This window comes from Myotis daubentonii, chromosome 13 (genome assembly GCF_963259705.1).
Source record: "Myotis daubentonii chromosome 13, mMyoDau2.1, whole genome shotgun sequence".
Taxonomy (NCBI): domain Eukaryota; kingdom Metazoa; phylum Chordata; class Mammalia; order Chiroptera; family Vespertilionidae; genus Myotis; species Myotis daubentonii.
The window spans coordinates 62766025-62784534 of NC_081852.1; the positions used below are offsets into that span (position 1 = coordinate 62766025).

General features: G+C 46.8%; 1 protein-coding gene and 1 non-coding gene across 6 annotated transcripts in view; one reads left to right on the plus strand and one right to left on the minus strand.

Annotated features, from left to right (window-relative positions):
* Positions 1-1337: 1337 nt before the first annotated feature.
* Positions 1338-18510, plus strand: part of EEF1AKMT2 (EEF1A lysine methyltransferase 2) — a 50519-nt gene continuing 33346 nt past the window's right edge. For 3 of the 5 annotated variants that reach the window (XR_009448292.1, XR_009448291.1, XR_009448293.1), the window contains exons 1-6: positions 1338-1486; positions 2958-3023; positions 3527-3641; positions 7469-7576; positions 12705-12921; positions 16708-16890. Coding sequence is in view for 2 of the 5 variants with exons in the window: in XM_059661773.1 (XP_059517756.1) it covers positions 1353-1486; positions 2958-3023; positions 3527-3641; positions 7469-7576; positions 12705-12921; positions 16708-16802 (735 nt within the window). In the remaining 3 variants the exon portion in view is untranslated. Of the gene's footprint in view, positions 1487-2957; positions 3024-3526; positions 3646-7468; positions 7577-12704; positions 12922-16707; positions 17080-18510 lie in introns of those variants that run through there. The other 2 variants (XM_059661773.1, XM_059661774.1) reach the window with 2 other exon arrangements.
* Positions 8587-8689, minus strand: LOC132215090 (U6 spliceosomal RNA). The gene has a single exon (XR_009448445.1). It is a non-coding gene; the product is annotated as a U6 spliceosomal RNA (small nuclear RNA).

Genomic DNA, 18510 nt, shown 5'->3' on the forward strand with positions numbered 1-18510 from the left:
TGAGGTTGTTTACCTCGAAGGACTGGGTCTGCAGAGTCAACAGAAACGTGTCCTAGGAAACATTCCTCTCGGTGGGAAGCAGCCTTGCCAGGGGCCTTTGAGATCCTGGTCTGGGACGAAGAACTGCCAGCATTTCATTGCTGCTACACGCCCCCACCCCCCCCCAGGCCTTTGGCGGCTAAGCTCTCTTGCATTACACGGCACAGGCACAACCAGACCAAGAGGCCGAGGAATTTCAGGTTCACTGGTTGGGAGCAACCTCGTAGAACGATCACCATCCATTTAGGGCGAAGTACAGGAGGGGAAACTGAGGCATCCGGAGGTGAGGAGTCTTGGATGTGGCCAGGTGCCCCGGAGGGGCAGTGCTGAGACGGGCATGTGGGCATCATGCCTCTCAGCGCTCTTTCCTCCACATCACTCTGATCCCCTTGATCCGGGTATTTGGGGGTGGGGTCCTAGGGCATTCCTTACTTTGGACATAAATTCCCATGTCCTCCTATTGACTTCCCGTTAGGAGAAGTCAGAATGTTATTTTTTTTTAAAATATATTTTATTGATTTTTTACAGAGAGGAAGGGAGATAGAGAGTTAGAAACATCGATGAGAGAGAAACATCAATCAGCTGCCTCCTGCACATCTCCTACTGGGGATATGCCCGCAACCCAGGTACATGCCCTTGACCGGAATCGATCCTGGGACCCTTCAGTCCGCAGGCCGATGCTCCATCCACTGAGCCAAACCGGTTTCGGCCAGAATGTTATTTTTAAGGCAGAATCCCAGCCACAAGTGAAAGTAGCCGGAAGCCAAATAAAGATTCCCAGATTTGCCCGGCTCGGGTGGTTCAGTAGTTGAGCCAGGACCTGTGAACCAGGAGGTCAGGGTTCCATTCCGGTCAGGGGTCAGGGCACAGGCCTGGGTTGTGGGCTCAATCCCCAGTGTGGGGCGTGCAGGAGGCAGCCGATCAATGATTCTCTCTCTCTCCTTCTCCCTTCCCCTCTGAAAGCGATAAAAGTATATTTTTAAAAAAAGTTCCCAGATCTGCCCACCACGTAAAGAGATGCGGTGATTTGAGATTTGGGTCTTTAGCGTGGCTTACCCTCCGCCAAACCTTACAAACAGCAGTTCCCAAATCTAGTGGCTTCGGGGAGCACCTCGAGGAACTGGGGTGCATCTGACGTTGGGCGCAGGGGCGGGGAGGGAGGCGAGGTCCAGCGTCACCCAGGCCTGGGTTCAGGACCCCGACTTGGGAGGAAGGCGGGGCCGGGACATCACGCGGCCTGGAGCAGTAGAGAGGGCGGCCTCCCGCGGCCTAGAGGCGCCCCCCGCGCGACCGCTCTGCCCCGCGTCGTCTCTATGGCGGCCGCACAGCCGTCCCGGCCGCAGAGCGGGATGAGCGCGCGCGGAGGCGCGGGGCTGGCGGCGCGGTCCCGGGAGGGCAGTCCCGGAGCGGGCGGCTTCGCCCCGTCGGCGCTCGGGACCCGAGAGCAGTGAGTATGGCGCGCCCCGGGGTGGGGGACGCAGGGGTGGCGCCCGGGGGTCTCGGAAGATGGGGGAGACTGGGGGCGTGGCGGGCGGGAGCCTGCGGGGCCACCGGGGCGGGGAGGGGCATTGGAGGCGCGGAGTCGCCGGCGGCCTCCATGGCGGGGATGGAGAGGCTTTAAAGGGGTTGACCGGTGACGGGGGCCGGCGCTGAAGGTCTGGGGGAGGCCGTGTAGGTCTTGACCCCGAGGGCGAGCCCGGGGAGGGGAGAGGCCGGGGAGACCGGACCGGCGGGGTCTGGGGCGGGAAAGGCCGAGGGCGCGAGGCGGCGTGTGCGCTCCCAGGTGGGGGCGCAGGATGACCCGCGGGGTGATCCTGGGAGGGGAGACAGGGATCTGACCGAACACAGGGTCGGTAAGTGTTGATGAATTAGTCGGTGGCGGGGTGAATGGCTGCGGGGAAAGGTGAGGGTGAGAGGAAACTCGGGGGGCGGGGTGAGAGGGGTGCTGGGGGGGTCGGAGGAGGGGGTGCAGTAGCGGGGGAGAGCTGGACTTGAAAGGAATAAGGGTACATCTTAGCACATCCTGCAAGCAGCGCTTATCTGAGGGGGGGTCCATTGGGAGCAGCCACTAACTTGGTGGAAAAATCCCCGTTTCCCCACATTTTAAACTGGAAGTTTGGACTTGTGTTTGGGACTAAGGGATCCTCGAACAAATACTTCTATTTTTTTTTTTACGCTAAAACAGCCTTTTTATGTGTCAGGTGCTGTTCTAAGTGCTTTACATGTGTAAGCTTACTATGCTTGCCTTTCTTCATTTTTTAAACACTGAGATGTTAAGAGATTTGAGTTATGTGAACTCATTGATAACACTAATGTATTTTAATTTTACTTTAGTTTTTACTTTTTTAATTTTTATTGATTTCAGAGAGAGAACGGGAGAGGGAGAGAGAGAGAGAAACGTCAATGATGAGAGAGAGTCATTGATCGGCTGCCTCCTGCACGCCCCCCAACTGGGAATCGAGCCCGCAACCCGAGTCTGTGCCCTTGTCGGAATTTGAACCTGGAACCCTTCAGTCCTCAGGCCGACACTCTATCCACTGGGCCAAACCAGCTAGGGCTACTTTTAAAAATAAATATTAGTTTCTTTTAAAAAATATATTTTTGTTGATTTCAGAGAGGAAGGGAGAGGGGAAAGAGAGATAGAAACATCAATGATGGGAGAGAATCATGGATCGGCTGCCTCCTGCACGCCCCCTACTGGGGATGGAACCTGTAACTCAGGGCTCCTGCCCTGACCTGGAATCGGATGGTGACCTTCATGTGTTCATAGGTCGATGCTCAACCACTGAGCCACACAGGTCGGGCATAACAGTAATGATGTTTTCAATGTCCGTCATAAATCTCTGTAACCTATTAGAAATATACATTTAATTCAGTTTAACTCAGGAATCTTGCTTTGCATTTGATTATTTCTGTAGTTGGGATGCTGTGTATGAGCGAGAACTGCACACTTTCCAAGAATATGGAGACACAGGAGAAATCTGGTGAGTTAAGAAAATAGTGGAATCCGGAAGACTGTGTGTGTGTGTGTGTGTGTGTCTTTATGTTTTAAGTGTGTGTCCCACAGAGAGATGGGCTGAAAATCTCGGCAACCTTGAACCAATTCTGGCTCTGGTTGTTGGATTTAAAGAACCTCTGTCTCTTAATGACCCAGATTTAAATTTGATGATAGTGTTAGGAAATTACTCTCTTTCTATAATTGTCCTTTTTAAATAAGCAGTAACATTTTGAGCCATCAATACATACAATTGTTAATGCTGATGTAGAGAAACATTTATAAGTAACACACCGACCTTATGTATTCTGTTCTGTTCTTCGGTGTGTCTTTTCCTAGGTAATAGTGCAGATGAAGCTCAAGCAGTCACAGTTAGCACCTTTACTTTCCAGAATGGCTTCATGGCGTACAGGAAGGACCTGCAGGGTAGCGTCGCTGTGACCCGGCTCTGTCCCTCTGGTGTTGGATTAACCAGTTCTCTGTTTCTAACAGGTTTGGGGAGGAGAGTGTGAATCGACTCCTAAGGTGGATGCAGAGACACAAGATCCCCTTGGATGCTGCGGTGCTGGATATTGGAACCGGAAATGGTGTCCTCCTGGTTGAGCTTGTTGGTACCTTTAGTATTCCTGTGTTACAGCCAAATTTTAAAATGAAACTTAGGAAACTTGCAATCGATACTAACCATCTAAGTTAAAGTAGGGAAGCAAGCGTGCCACCTACTTTGAAAGTCACCTGGTACAAAAGGGAGGCGCAGGGAAGGGGAGAAGGAACTACAGGAAAAGCTAAGGGGTCTGAGTCCTAGTCATGGCCCTTCCCGCCACAGCCTTGACTTTGACCAAACCACTGCATTTCTCTGGGCTTTAGTTCTTTCCCAAAGATTGTGACGTGGTGATTCCTACTGGTTCCTTTTATATTTTATTGATTTTTTACAGAGAGGAAAGGAGAGGGATAGAGAGTTAGAAACATTGATGAGAGAGAAATATTGATGAGCTGCCTCCTGCACACCCCCTACTGGGGATGAGCCCGCAACCAAGGTACATGCCCTTTTTTTTTTTTTTTTTTTTTAAATATATTTTATTGATTTTTTACAGAGAGGAAGGGAGAGAGATAGAGAGTTAGAAACATCGATGAGAGCGAAACATCGATCAGCTGCCTCCTGCACATCTCCTACTGGGGATATGCCCGCAACCCAGGTACATGCCCTTGACCGGAATCGAACCCGAGACCTTTCAGTCCACAGGCCGACGCTCTATCCACTGAGCCAAACCGGTTTCGGCCAAGGTACATGCCCTTGACCGGAATCAAACCTGGGACCATTCAGTCCGCAGGCCAACGCTCTATCTACTGAGCCAAACCGGTTACGGCCTTACTGGTTCCTTCTAGCTCAGAGCGCCAGAGATCTGTGTATGAAAGGAAGCTGACATTTTGCGCCCCCCGTGGGACACACATGCCTCATGTTGGGTGAGCGTGTGGCTGGAACAGGGCATTTTGTGCAAGGAACTGGGTTTGGTACAGGTTCTATCACTGGCTGTGCCATCCCTGTCGTGGGCCTATGATGTGTCCGTGCTGTGCCACCTGCCGTGGAGGAAGAGAAAGACCAAGGAGGGTTTTCCTGTGTCATGTGTGAGGATGTGTGTATAACAGTGAAATGTGCTGAATGAGAACCATGTGCCGCACCCTGTGCTGGGCAGTGGCAACATGAACATTTAGCTCTTGTGCTTGAGTCGTTCCCAGGATCCTAGAGGCTGGCCTGGCGTGTGGGTGACAGTGAGGCCCAGCGTGGGGGGTGACGCTGGACAGCCCGGCTCTAGGCAGGGCACTGGCACATGTGGGGAGAGGGACGGGAGAGGGGCGTGGAGAGTCAGTGTCCGAGTTGGGTGGAGATCGCAGGAGCAGGAGGATTTACACCTTTGCAGCATTGAGTCTCCGAGTTCATGAACATGGTGCGCTCCTCCGTTTATTTAATTCTTTATTTGCTTTCGGTAATACTTTGTAGTTTTCTCTGTAGAGACCCTACATATCGTCTCTTAGATTGATTCCTAGATTTTTTACTTTTTTTGTTTTATTTTTTTAAAATATATTTTATTGATTTTTCAGAGAGGAAGGGAGAGAGATAGAGAGAGTTAGAAACATCGATGAGAGAGAAACATCGATCAGCTGCCTCCTGCACATCCCCCACCGGGGATGTGCCTGCAACCCAGGTACATGCCCTTGACCGGAATCAAACCCGGGACCTCTCAGTCCGCAGGCCGACGCTCTATCCACTGAGCCAAACCGGTTTCGGCTGATTCCTAGATTTTTTAAATTGTTATACTTTTTAAATTTCATTTTCTGATAGTTTACCATAGTATATGTGTAAAAATTCATTGTAGTGTATGTCAGGTGTAAATAATAGTTTTATTCTATCCCAACCTCAATATCTTATTTATTAAAATGCTGTGTACACTTGGTTGTGGGCACATCCCCAGTAGGGGGTGTGCAGGAGGCAGCTGATCGATGTTTCTCTCTCATCGATGTTTCTCTCTATCCCTCTCCCTTCCTCTCTGTAAAAAATCAATAAAATATATTTAAAAAAAAAAACGCTGTGTATAGCCCTAACCAGTTTGGCTTGGTGGATAGAGAATCGGCTTGCGGACTGAAGGGTCCCAGGTTCGATTCTGGTCAAGGGCATGTACCTTGGTTGCGGGCATATCCCCAGTGGGAGGTGTGCAGGAGGCAGCTGATCAATGTTTCTCTTTCATCGATGTTTCTGACTCTCTATCCCTCTCCCTTCCTCTCTGTAAAAAAATCAATAAAATATATTAAAATGCTGTGTACAGTGTTGGATAGAAATTGTGAAGGCAGCTCGCCTTGTAACATTGCCTATGATAAAAGAAAAGCTTCTAAAATTTCACCATTAAACATGTTAGTTATAGGTTTTTATCGTTTTTTTTTTTAAATCAGACTGAGGACGGTCCTTTATATTCCTAATTAATAGTGTTTGATCATGAATGGACGTTAAATTTGATTAGTTGCCTTCTTTGATAAGATGATTTTTCTTTTTGGTTCTATTAATGTTGAGTTGATTGATTTTTTGGGGAGGGTCCTCAGTTTTTTCAATTGACATTTTTATTGACATGATTTCAGTGATTGTTCAATGTTCAAAGCAACTTCTGTCCCTGAAGTAAACCAAGTTTAATTGTGGTGTATGATCTTTTTCAGGTATTACTGGATTGGATTTAGTAGTATCTTGCTTAGAATTTGTATAGCTTCATGAGCAATTTGCCAGTAATTTTCCTTACTTGCAATTTTCATGTAAGGGTTTTGTATAAAGGTTATGCTGGCCTCATAAGATGAGATGGGACGTGTCTCCTTTTTATTCTTTGAGAAGCTTTGTTTCTTCCTTAAGCCTTTGGAAGAATCACGGTGAGAGCCTCTGGGCGTGGAGATGTTTTTGTAGGGTTTGAGTCAGTTTTGTGGTTTTCAAGACATTTATCCATTTATCTAAGTTACAAATTTACTAGCATGAATTTGTTCATAATTTCCTTTTAAACTTAAAAAATTAACACGTTGCAAAATTGACTCTTTGTTGTTACAGTTTTATGAATTTTAACACAAGTACAGATTCCTACAATCATCACAGGATACAGAGTAGTTCCTCCCAGAAACCTCTTTTCTGCCATCTGTATGGCCACACCCTTCCCCCTAGGTAGCCACTCATCAGTTTCTTGTAGCTAGCATGTAGTTAGGGCATGTTTTTTTAATCCATTCTTACAATCTCTGCCATTTATTTATTTAATATATTTTTATTGATTTCAGAGAAGAAGGGAGATGGGGAGAGAGAGAAACATCAATGATGAGAATGAATCATTGATCAGCTGCATCCTGCATGCGCCACACCAGGGATGGAGCCCACAACCTGGGCATGTGTGTCCTGACTGGGAATCGAACCGTGACCTCCTGGCTCATAGGTCTACACTCAACCACTGAGCCACGGCTGGCTGGGCTAAAGGGACTTTTAAATCAAGGGCTTATTTCATATGCATTTAATGTATTCATATGACTTAATTGTGTTAAGTAAAATTTATGCTCGATTTATATGTGAATCAGAGCATGTCAACATCTGAAATTAACTCTATACTTTTCTGCTTGAGGGCCAAAATATACATACAAGTATTCTCATTGGCTTTGAGAAAATGAATTTCCTTTTGAAAAATAAATAAAATATAAAAGCAAAGGAATTGTCACATTCTATAGATTTAAATTTTCAGTTTCGTTTCTGTTTTGATTCCATAATAAAATTTAAACATTATAAATTATTGTATGGTATAATTACTTGGTTTATTAAAAGTGAATAAAACAGTCCCAGTCCTAAAGGAATATTATAATTCATAGGCAAAACAGGATATCAAAACATTTTAAAACTAAAGTATAAAATTACTTCTCTGTCTCTAGGCAAAACTCGGTTTCTCTAATATTACTGGCATTGATTACTCACCTTCTGCAATACAGCTTTCCGGAAGTATTATAGAGAAAGAAGGGTTATCTAACATTACGTTGAAGGTAAGTATTGTTTATATTACCATAAGTTATTTTTATTTCTAATAAAAGTAAATGTTGCTAATGTATATCAATCAAACAATCCAAACTGCAATGATTTTAAGTGACTATTAAAATTTTTAGTCTAGTCAGCTAGGGAAGTCATTTCTTCCTCGTGTGCAAGTGTGCTCATCCCTTCCCCACGCCCTCGTGTCTGCAGACACACAAATAATCCCCGAGTTTGAGTCACTCGATCAAAAACTGGGCAATGTATAAAGTGGGGAAATACCGAAGAATACCTCGTTTATTTCTGTGCTTGCTGAGGAGAGGATGTGTCTCGCATTGATATTTCTAGCTCAGGCACTCCTCTGAGCTCTGGAATTCTATGAAAGCTTCGTATTTTACACTTCCCCTGGATAGCTAATAATCTCTCACTTAGTCCAAAATGATACTTAAACCTGCATCCCCCCAAGGCCCTTCCCATTGCCAGTGATACCACCATTCATTTACCAGTTGCACTAACCCAAACCCAAGGGGTCTTCCTTGATTCCCCTCTTTCCTTTAAGTTCTGTATCCAATTCTGTGTTTTTTTTCCTAAAAGAACCCCATCAAATGCAATGACTGGTTCTTTTTTTATATATATATATATATATATTTATTGATTTCAGAGAGGAAGAGAAAGGGAGAGAAACATCAATGATGAGAGAGAATCATGGGTTGGCTGCCTCCTGCACGCTCCCTGCTGGGGACGGAGCCCACAACCTGGGCATATGCCCTTGACCAGAATCGAACCTGGGACTCTTCAGTCTGCAGGCCGACGCTCTCTCCACTGAGCCAAACCAGCCAGGGCTTTATCTTCAAAGGCAATCAGGAACATAATCTTTCCTCGATAGTTCCACTGCTTCCTCCCAAATCCAAGCCATCATCATTCCTTGCCCAGGCAACTACAGTATCCTCTTATGTGGCCTCCCCATTTCCACTCTGCCACAGGGCAGCCAGCCTGGTGATTGATTGATTGATTGATTGATTGATTTAAAAATATGGATCACTTCATGAATTTGTGTGTCATCCTTGCGCAGGGGTCGTGCTAATCTCTGTATTGTTCCAGTCTTAGCATGTGTGCTGCCGAAGCAGCGCCAGCGTGGTGTTTTAAAGTGCAAACCAGCCCTGACCGGTTTGGCTCAGTGGATAGAGCGTCGGCCTGCGGACTGAAGGGTCCCAGGTTCGATTCTGGCCAAGGTCATTTACCTTGGTTGCAGGCACATCCCCAGTAGGGGGTGTGCAGGAGGCAGCTGATCGATGTTTCTCTCTCTCATCGATGTTTCTAACTCTCTATCCTTCTCCCTTCCTCTCTGTAAAAAAATCAATAAAATATATTTAAAAAAATAAAGTGCAAACCAGGCCTGACTGGCGTGGCTCAGTGGTTGAGCATTGACCTGTGAACCAGGAGGTCAGGGTTCAATTCCCGGTCAGGGCACAGGCCTGGGTTGCAGGCTCGATCCGCAGTGTGGGGCCTGCAGGAGGCAGCGATCCATGATTCTCTCTCATCATTGATACTTCTTTCTCCCTCTCCCTCTCCCTCTCCCTCTCCCTTCCTCTCTGAAATCAATAAAAAATAAAATGCAAACCAGCACTGGGACTTCCTGTTCCCAGCCTCCGGGCGCTTCCCTGTTGCACTCAGGGTGGAACCTGCACTTGCCCTCCGCCCCGGCCTCCGCAGCCTTGCTTCTCACCTCTTTCCCTCTTTATCCCAGTGCTGAGTCACGGCTCTGCTCCTGAAACACGTCAGGCCTGTCCTCCAGGCGCCCTCCCTGCTGCTCTCTGCCTACAGCCCTTTGCCCGGATGTGAGCTTGCTTGGCTCGTCCTCCTCACTGAGTCTCAGCTCGAACGTTGCCTCCATGTGAGGCCTTTCCTGACCCCTTTCCTACACATTTCTCTTCCCACTCAGTCACCATCTTCCCCTTTAGAGAATATACAACATATTCTTATGCCGTGAACTTTTCTCTTTTGTTTGCGGTTATATTCCCAGGGCCTGAAAAATTCCTGCATTTACTAGATGTCTATGAAATATTTGTTGAATAAATGTGTACACTTTCATACAGGCACTTAGGATAGAAAATTCTCCAAACTTAGCTCTTAGGAGTGGTAGTCATTATTGCTTCAGGTACAATGACTACTTGGGTGTGAGGGAGGGGAAACCCATGTTCCAATGTATACAGACATAAGGTCTCATTTTCTTTTTTTTTTTTAATTAAATCTTTATTCAGATTATTACATTTGTTCCTTTTTTTTTCCCCCCATAACTCCCCTCCTCCCAGTTCCCGCCCCACCCTCCGCCCTCACTCCCCACCCACTGTCCTCATCCATAGGTGCACGATTTTTGTCCAGTCTCTTCCCACATCTCCCACACCCCTTTCCCCCCCAAGAATAGTCAGTCCATTCCCTTTCTATGTCCCTGATTCTATTATAATCAACAGTTTATTCTGTTCATCAGATTATTTATTCACTTGATTCTTAGATTCACTTGTTGATAGATGCATATTTGTTGTTCATAATTTGTATCTTTACCTTTTTCTTCCTCTTCCTCTTCTTAAAGGATACCTTTCAGCATTTCATATAACCCTGGTTTGGTGGTGATGAACTCCTTTAGCTTTTTCTTATCTGTGAAGCTCTTTATCTGACCTTCAGTTCTGAATGATAGCTTTGCTGGATAAAGTAATCTTGGTTGTAGGTTCTTGGTATTCATCACTTTGAATATTTCTTGCCACTCCCTTCTGGCCTGCAAAGTTTCTGTTGAGAAATCAGCTGACAGTCGTATGGGTATTCCGTTGTAGGTAACTGAGTTTCTTTCTCTTGCTGTTTTTAAGATTCTCTCTTTATCTTTTGCTCTTGGCATTTTAATGATGATGTGTCTTGGTGTGGTCCTCTTTGGATTCCTTTTGTTTGGGGTTCTCCGTGCTTCTTGGACCTGTAAGTCCATTTCTTTCACCAGGTGGGGGAAGTTTTCTGTCATTATTTCTTCAAATAGGTTTTCAATATCTTGCTCTCTCTCATCTTCTGGCACCCCTATAATTCTGATGTTGGTACGCTTGAAGCTGTCCCAGAGGCTCCTTACACTATCCTCGCATTTTTGGATTCTTTTTTCATTTTGCTTTTCCGGTTGGATGTTTTTTGCTTCCTCGCATTTCAAATCATTGACTTGATTCTTGCGCTCCTCTGGTCTGCTGTCGGGCGTCTGTATAATATTCGTTATTTCAGTCTGTGTGTGCTTAATTTCTAGTTGGTTCCCCAATATAAGATCGAGGGTCTTATTAGTTTTCGTGTAGATCTCATTAAGTTTATCGGCAGCTTCTAAACAGTTCTTGAGAGACCTTAAAAGTGTGGTTCTGAACTCTATTTCTTCCATTGACAATTTTGTCCTGTTTCTTTGTCTCCGCATTTTGTTATGCTTCCTTGGTGCACCCCCTAGTGGTCTTTGTTCGCAGTCTTATAGATAAATCTTGATTGTTGTAGCTAATTCCAGGGAGGGTTTGACCTCCAGGCCAAGTGGCTATGAGAATCAGCTGTGTCAGCAGTGAGAGAACTTCTGTCCTCTAGGGAGGTGCTAATCTAGCCTTTGCCTGAGGCTATCCGGCAAATGCCTCTGTGCAGGGCTTGGGCGGGGCGGGTCGCACAGGATCAACAGGGTGGGCCGGAGAGAGCAGTTATGGTGGCTCTCAGTCCTGTCCCAAGGGGCTCTGCCTCTCTGAGTCCCAGCATCCGCTGCAAAGCTGGGAGAGAAAGCTGCACTCGCTCTGACCGAAGCCAGACAGTCCCGCTTCTCCCGTTTGAGTCTGGGTCCCTAAAGACTCGCCCGGATCTGGTGCTCAGAGTCTGCGACTCCCTCCCGATTGAAAACAACAACCGCGCCCTCCGCCGCCAGCCCGCTCCGCGCACTCCGCACCTCAGAATTTGACTTCAGCACTGCGCCTCCTCTGAGTGTCTGTATGCGTTTCTCTTTCCTCCTAGTTGTAGGACTTCCACTCAGCCAGCGTTCCTGTGGTTCTGGGTGATGTCCCTTCCGTTTTTTGGTTTCACTTTTGAAGTAGTTGTTCAAAGCAGCAAACTCCGGCGTTAACCTATGCCGCCATCTTGGTTCTCCCTAAGGTCTCATTTTCAAGTCAGACAGTAAGGGCGCCTTGGATAATACATTATTTATGACGATCAAGCTTATATGAATAATTATCAGCTAATTGTGTGATTATTTTTTCAAAGTAGCTTTTCAGAATTAAGTTTATGGGCAGATTCTTTGAATATTTTATGAAATTGGGTAGCTCACTGTTTCGAGTGCTTATAATGTCATCGGTCACCGAGAATGAATGTGATGTGGGCGTATCAGATTCTAAAGTGAGTGATGGCTGTAAAGGGAAGTCATTGCGGTGGGAACAGCCATGGAGCTTCGTGCTGTTCATTACGTCCCTTCGCTGCTTTGTGAGCTGCTGAGTCAAAGCAAAAGAACTTTCCTTTCCCTTTGACTTCAGGTCATACAACTTGTCATCTTCGCTGGAAATCCTCTTATGTCCAGGGGCCTGTCTGAGCTCCCGATAATTATTGTCATTTTTTAAAAAAATATATTTTATTGATTTTTTACAGAGAGGAAGGGAGAGAGATAGAGAGTTAGAAACATCGATGAGAGAGAAACATCGATCAGCCGCCTCCTGCACATCTCCTACCCGGGATGTGCCCGCAACCCAGGTACACACCCTTGACCGGAATCGAACCTGGGTCCCTTCAGTCCGTAGGCCGACGCTCTATCCACTGAGCCAAACCGGTTTCGGCAATTGTTGTCATTTTTAAGAATATCTCCAATACTCCACTTTTCCACAGAAGTCACGGTGGGCTCTGTTGTGTGCGGCATTAGGCCCCACACCTGGCTTTGATTTGTTTCCACATTTGTAGAGATTTGGAGTGTCCAGGAAACACTGTTGTCTCTCTTACTGTTCTTAGCTTTAATGATCTTGGAATGAAGCACATAAAAGTGAACCATGAAGTTGAAAATATGTTTCACATGTAAAATGCCATCAGAACGAATGGGTGCTCTCATGGATAACTTTTAAACGCAGTGAAGATCGTGTGGTAGCTGTTCTCACCAGGCACTGGTTTCTCGTGTAGGTAGAAGACTTTCTGAATCTTCCCACAGAGCTGTCTGGGTTTCACGTTTGTATTGACAAAGGGACTTTCGATGCCATAAGCCTGAATCCTGACAATGCAATTGAGAAGAGGAAGCAGTATGTGAACTCTCTCTCCAGGGTCTTGAAAGTGAACGGCTTTTTTCTAATAACCTCCTGTAATTGGACCAAGGAAGAGCTGCTGAACGAATTCTGTGAAGGTAATTGGCTGTGCTGTTTGAACATGTGTTTCCTCAGGTTTAATGCCCTTAACCAGGCTTTCCCCTTGTGCTACAGTGTTTTACTTTCCAATTTGTGGGAATTGCCTACTTTCCTTCTCTGTGAATAACCTTGGTCATGCTTTTAACTGTATATGCAAAGAGCAACGAAGTAATACTGGTTGAGATCCAGAGTCCTGTCTAAAAATTTCCAAGAAATCCTGGCAGTTAAGCACTAAAATTTATGAGCCTATAAACATTGGGTTCTTTCTTTAAGCTGCATAATCTGTGACTTGGAAGCAAACAAAGAAAGCTCATGTCCTGTGCTCCCACCTTTACCCTGGCTGCCGGCAGCCGTGCAGATGGAAGCTGTGTTTCTAACGCCTCATGAGTTTTAATTTTATACACGTGTCTTCCGAGTGGCCGTGCAGGTCCTGGGGGTTTTCTTACTGTTTCCGTGTGTATGGAACAATGGTAACATTGCACAGAAACAACACGCAGGGACCTGGTAGTAGAAATACCGCTTGTCCATTCTTGAGGGAATCTCTGCCTTTTTCAAGATTTTTGGTGCCAAGACAGGCTCCTCTTTGCCCCGTGAACACAGTATCACAGGTGCCGTGTCTCCTACGCGGGGGTTCTGTGGGAATGGAGTGGGCCATCTGTTCACAGTGGTTTTCGCTCTTTGGCGTGTTCCTCGCGTGTTCTCAGCGACGCCCTGCCTGCCGGTTCGTTCCCGTAGAGCGTGGGCCTTTCTGGGAACGTTCCCTGAGAATTTCCCTCGAGCCATTGCTGGTTTTTTCCTTAGAATCCTTTCAGCTCAGGACTGAGGTTTCTAAAGGAATGGGGGGATCTTCAGGATGGAGTATAAATGATGGCACTACGCTTGTGGTCAGGTTTTGAACCTCAAAGCTCATGGGCGGGTGTGCACTTAGCTTAGAGGTGGTTTTCTGGGGGCTGAGGGGTGAGGGGTGAGGACACAGCACACATCCTGTGCGTGCAGTGGTTTTAGCAGGTTCATAACGTACAACCTGAAGTGTGTGAGGCTTGACACGTGAGCCGGTGGCTTCCTTGCTGTTGTCCCAGGAAAGCAAGAAGTCGGTGTGATTGATTGTCCTGTATTGCATGTCATTAACTTCAGTATCCTCCGTGTGAAGCGTTTCCTGTAGAGCGCGGAGGCCGCGGGGGCCGGGCCCGTGGGCCTTCCTCTTCCCGAAGCCGCAGCTTAGTAAGCGCGGCGCGGCGCTGTGTGGGCAGGGCCTCCGGCTCTCCGGGCAGGGCCTCCGGCTCTCCAGGCAGGTGCTGCAGCCCTGGGCCCGCCGGCAGGCAGGCCTGTGTGTGATGAGGAGCAGACCTGCCCGTGCAGGGTGCGGCGTGGCTCTGTGCTGAGAGCTGCTGGCCAAGTCCTGACCTCAGGTTCCGTTTTAGAGCAGAATATGGAATTTAAGCGAAATGTGCCCTGGCTGGTGTGCCTGAGTGGATAGAGCCCCAGCCTGTAGACTGAAGGGTTCCAGGTTCAATTCCAGTCAGGGCACAGGCCCGGGTTGTGGGCTCCATCCCCAGTGTGGGATGTGCAAGAGGCAGCCGGTCCCTGATTCTCTCTCATCATTGATGTTTCTCTCTCCCTCTCCCTTCCTCTCTGAAATCAATGTAAAAGAAAAAACACATATATATTAAGTTCAGTGTTACCACAGGAAATGTTAGAGAAATAGTGACGTCCGACTGAAGACATGTGCTAGAGCCTCTTCTGAGCATGGTGTGGCGGTGGATGGGAGCCTGCCCCGCCGCCCTGCCCTGCCCCGCCCCGCCCCGCCCCGCCCTGCACAGGCCTCGTCACAGCCTCAGGACATGCGCCCTGGTCCCTTGGCTCAGGGTAGTGCTTGCTTCCCCAGCCTTTACGGTTGTTTCCTTATTTGAAACATAAATGTTCATAAACCACTGAAGCGAATCGTGCACTTCTCCTTTAGAGCCTAGTTAATAAACATTTGTGTTGCCATTTGATCTGTTGAGGATTCCTTGAAACATTTGCCAGATACTAGATGTTCTAATTTACTGTCCAAGGAACTTGTCTTTCTTACAACTGCTGAATGAACAAACAACCAAAAACCTATCTTACTACAAAAGTAATCCAGATTCATTATGAATAAAAAGGAGTAATATTAACCCCAACATGTAAGACTATAGATTGAAATAATTAAAATCATTTGCTGTCTCTCTGGAAATGCAACCACTTTTCATATGTTGGTGTGTTACCCATTGACACATACAGCTTCCGTCCTGCGGGGCTAGTCCAGGGAGGGAAAAGATTTGTCCTGGAAAAGTCACAACGGCTGTTTTCTTTTGAAAATTTTTGTTATGAAATATTTTAAGCATAAGTGAAATTGCAGAAACAAATACAGGTGTGTCCCCATCCATCTACCTCAGTGGCCCCATTTTCCAGTGTTAAAAAACATCAGGTTCTTACATAGTCTGTCCTTCTATGGAAAAGTTTTCTGTGCCTAGTTTTTGAACATTTTAATATTTAGTTAGTTATTAAGATTTGCTGAAGTTTGATTAAGAATATGAATTAGAATGTAATGAAACGAAGTATAAAAGACCAGTTGATACAATAATATATATGCCTTTAACATTTTTGCTGCTTATTTGAACTCAAGCTCAAGGCATGGAAACTTAGAAAATGAAGACACCCCCAAAAGAAAAAATAATTCCTGAACCAATTGCCCATCACCGAGGGAACATGGGTAATGGGAGTGACCTTCCTGCCTTGTCTTATTTTTTAAAAGAAATAGAACAAAATAGTAAAATGTTAAAATGTTATTTTATTTTATTTTATAGCCTAGGAAATTGCCACGTTCTCTAATTGTGATCCTTACACAGTCACTGTGAGTTGGAGAGGAGTGTTGGTGTCTGAACTGCCTGGCACAGAACCTGGGGATGCTGGGTAAGGTCATGTGACCAGCATCTCTTGCACTAAGTGGTAGAGCTGGGACTTGAACCCAGGACTTTCGACTACAAGTTACTTATTTTTTCCTACCACACTGTGCTACTTTGAAAGTTACTAGTTCCTTGTCTTGATCTTTGGTTACAAACTTTTTTTTTGGTGGTAAAATACAGGGGTGGGCAAAAGTAGATTAATAATAATAATAAGTACTACAATAATAGTAATGCAAGAATAAATTCTTGTGTTTTGCGTACTTACAACTGTAAACCTACTTTTGCTCACCCCTGTATATATGACATAAGATTTGCCACTTAACCATCTTGAAGGGCGCAGCTCAGGGCATTAAGTGCACCGACGCTGTTGTGCAGCCGTCACCACATCATCTCCAGAGCTACTTCATCCTACAGATTCGTTTGTACTCCCCTGTGACTGACCTTTCTGTCTGAAGGTTTTGTATGTGTGCTGGGGATCAATTGCATTAGTACATTCAAAGCACCAACACAGTGCCTGCTGCCTGGCAAGAACTCAGCCCGTGGTGGCTGCTGCCTGCAGGCCGGTGGCGTAGGCTAAGGAGATGCGCAGGGGAAGGGCCGGCAGCCAGGAGGCCTGAGAAGGAGCCTCTTCTGCAGCTGTGTTCAGTCTCATCTGTTCCTTGTTCAGTTCAGAGTGTTTCGGGTGAACACACATCACACACTCACAGGAGAACTGAGACGTCACAAAATGAAATGCGGTCACGATTCAGAGTTTGGAATCCCATAGTTTCAGAAAGGGCTTGAAAGTACAGTTACTACAAGCTTCTCCTAACTGTGGAATTCAGTCCCTAATAAGAGTATTTGAACTTTGTCCGACAGGATTTGAACTCTTCGAAGTGCTGCCAACACCCAAGTTCAGCTTTGGAGGCCGGTCTGGAAACAGTGTGGCTGCATTGGTTTTCCAAAGAACGTGAGACTTCTCCGGACGAACGCAGGGAGCTTTTAGAGAAGCCCCACATCAAAGTAAAGCCGGCAGAAAATGCAGGTGCAGCTAACTGCTCAGTGAGTACACAGGACGCACATGGTGCAGATACGAGGTCCTGGGCGTGCAGGCGGGGCCTGAGGTCAGCCAGGAGTAATTTCAAATGTTCTTTGTATTTGAAATGTAAATATTTTCCTTCTTGATTAAAAACACTTCCCTGTACCTGCTGCCCAGCTGACAACTTTAAAGCAGTAAATGGATTGACAGAAGCCTGTGTGCCTGACTTCCGTGCCTTGGGAACACTGAATGGAAGATGGCTCTGTGTTAAGATTTCCAAACGATTCCAGGGCCAGAGTAATGAGCAAAACAACTTTATTGGTGTTTTATTAGAGTAGGAAACACAATGAGCCTACTATTTTGGGTTGAATGGTGGTTATTTAAAAAATTTATTTACTATCTGAGAAACCCTCTAGTCTTCATGTTTATAGTTAAACAAAATCAGGTAACTATATCAGTTGACCAGAAATACTAATTGAGGCTGTATTTTGTGGCTGGTGGGTTTTTATCCAGTGTGAGGGATAACGGGAAGTAGGTAAACAGATAAATAGAAAGACGACTAAGAGATACAGTCACAGGCTTGCACTGTGTTCTGTTGCGTATTTGTTTTTTTCAGGTTATGTTGTCTTACTGAATCTTCCCAGTGCTCTCAGGCAGGCATTCCTTCTTCCTGCTTCTCTACATCGGCAGCTCATGCAGGATGGAGTCAGGGTGGTTCTCTGGCGCTGACTCTAAGGCCCACTCCTCCCTCACGTGTTCTGCCCAGTTCAGTGGGGAAGTAGGACGTGCCTTAGCGCTGCCAGCGAAGGTGGGCGGTTATTGGGGAGCTCTGCTCCATGCCGGTGTCAGTCTGGGCACTGGGCGCCCGCTCCTTGCTCGCCTTAAAGGACTTGCCCAGTCAGGACCTGGCGGCCTCATTCCCTGTGAGGCCGAGGAAGTTACTCTTACACGTGTGTGAGCCCTGAGGGAGATGGGATGAGGGGGTTCTAGTTGGGGGCTAATTAGTAAGAGAAACAGTTTATTAAGATGTTTGAAAAGATAAGGTATATTAATATGTAATGCTGTTTTGTATTTGCGCTAATCCTTACTAATAAAAGGCTAAGTAGTCGTCACGCCCTCACGCGTGATGCCCTCATGCCGTCACAAGATGGCCGTACACACAGCGGGCGTGTGCAGGTGGGTGGGGCTGGGCTTGATGTTGCGTGTGTGGCACAGAGCCTGCCTGGAAGTCCCGCCTCCTCCCAGCTCTGTGCGCGGCCAGGCCTGGGGGTCCAGTGGCTCTGCGCAGCGTGGAGGAGGTGGGCCTGGCCAGTCCCTGTGCGGCACGGAGGCCTGGGGGTCCGCGGCTCCGGCCTACCTCTTTGGGGCAATCCATTGAGGAGCCCCGGATGGTGGGTGGGCGGGGCCTACCTCTTTTGGGGTGATCAATTGTGGGGCTCCCGCACTGTGACAGGGCACAAGCCAGGCTGGGATGTCCACTACCCCCTCTCCTCCCACTCCCCCCCCCCCAGTGCACGAATTTTGTGCACCGGACCACTAGTGTTTTAATAATGGAGTCACAATATGAGCTTTCAAAAAAGTGGTATGTTTGATGAGTTTTCATTTTTAGGCCTGTTGGGTTACAGAATGAGGAGAATTGCGTT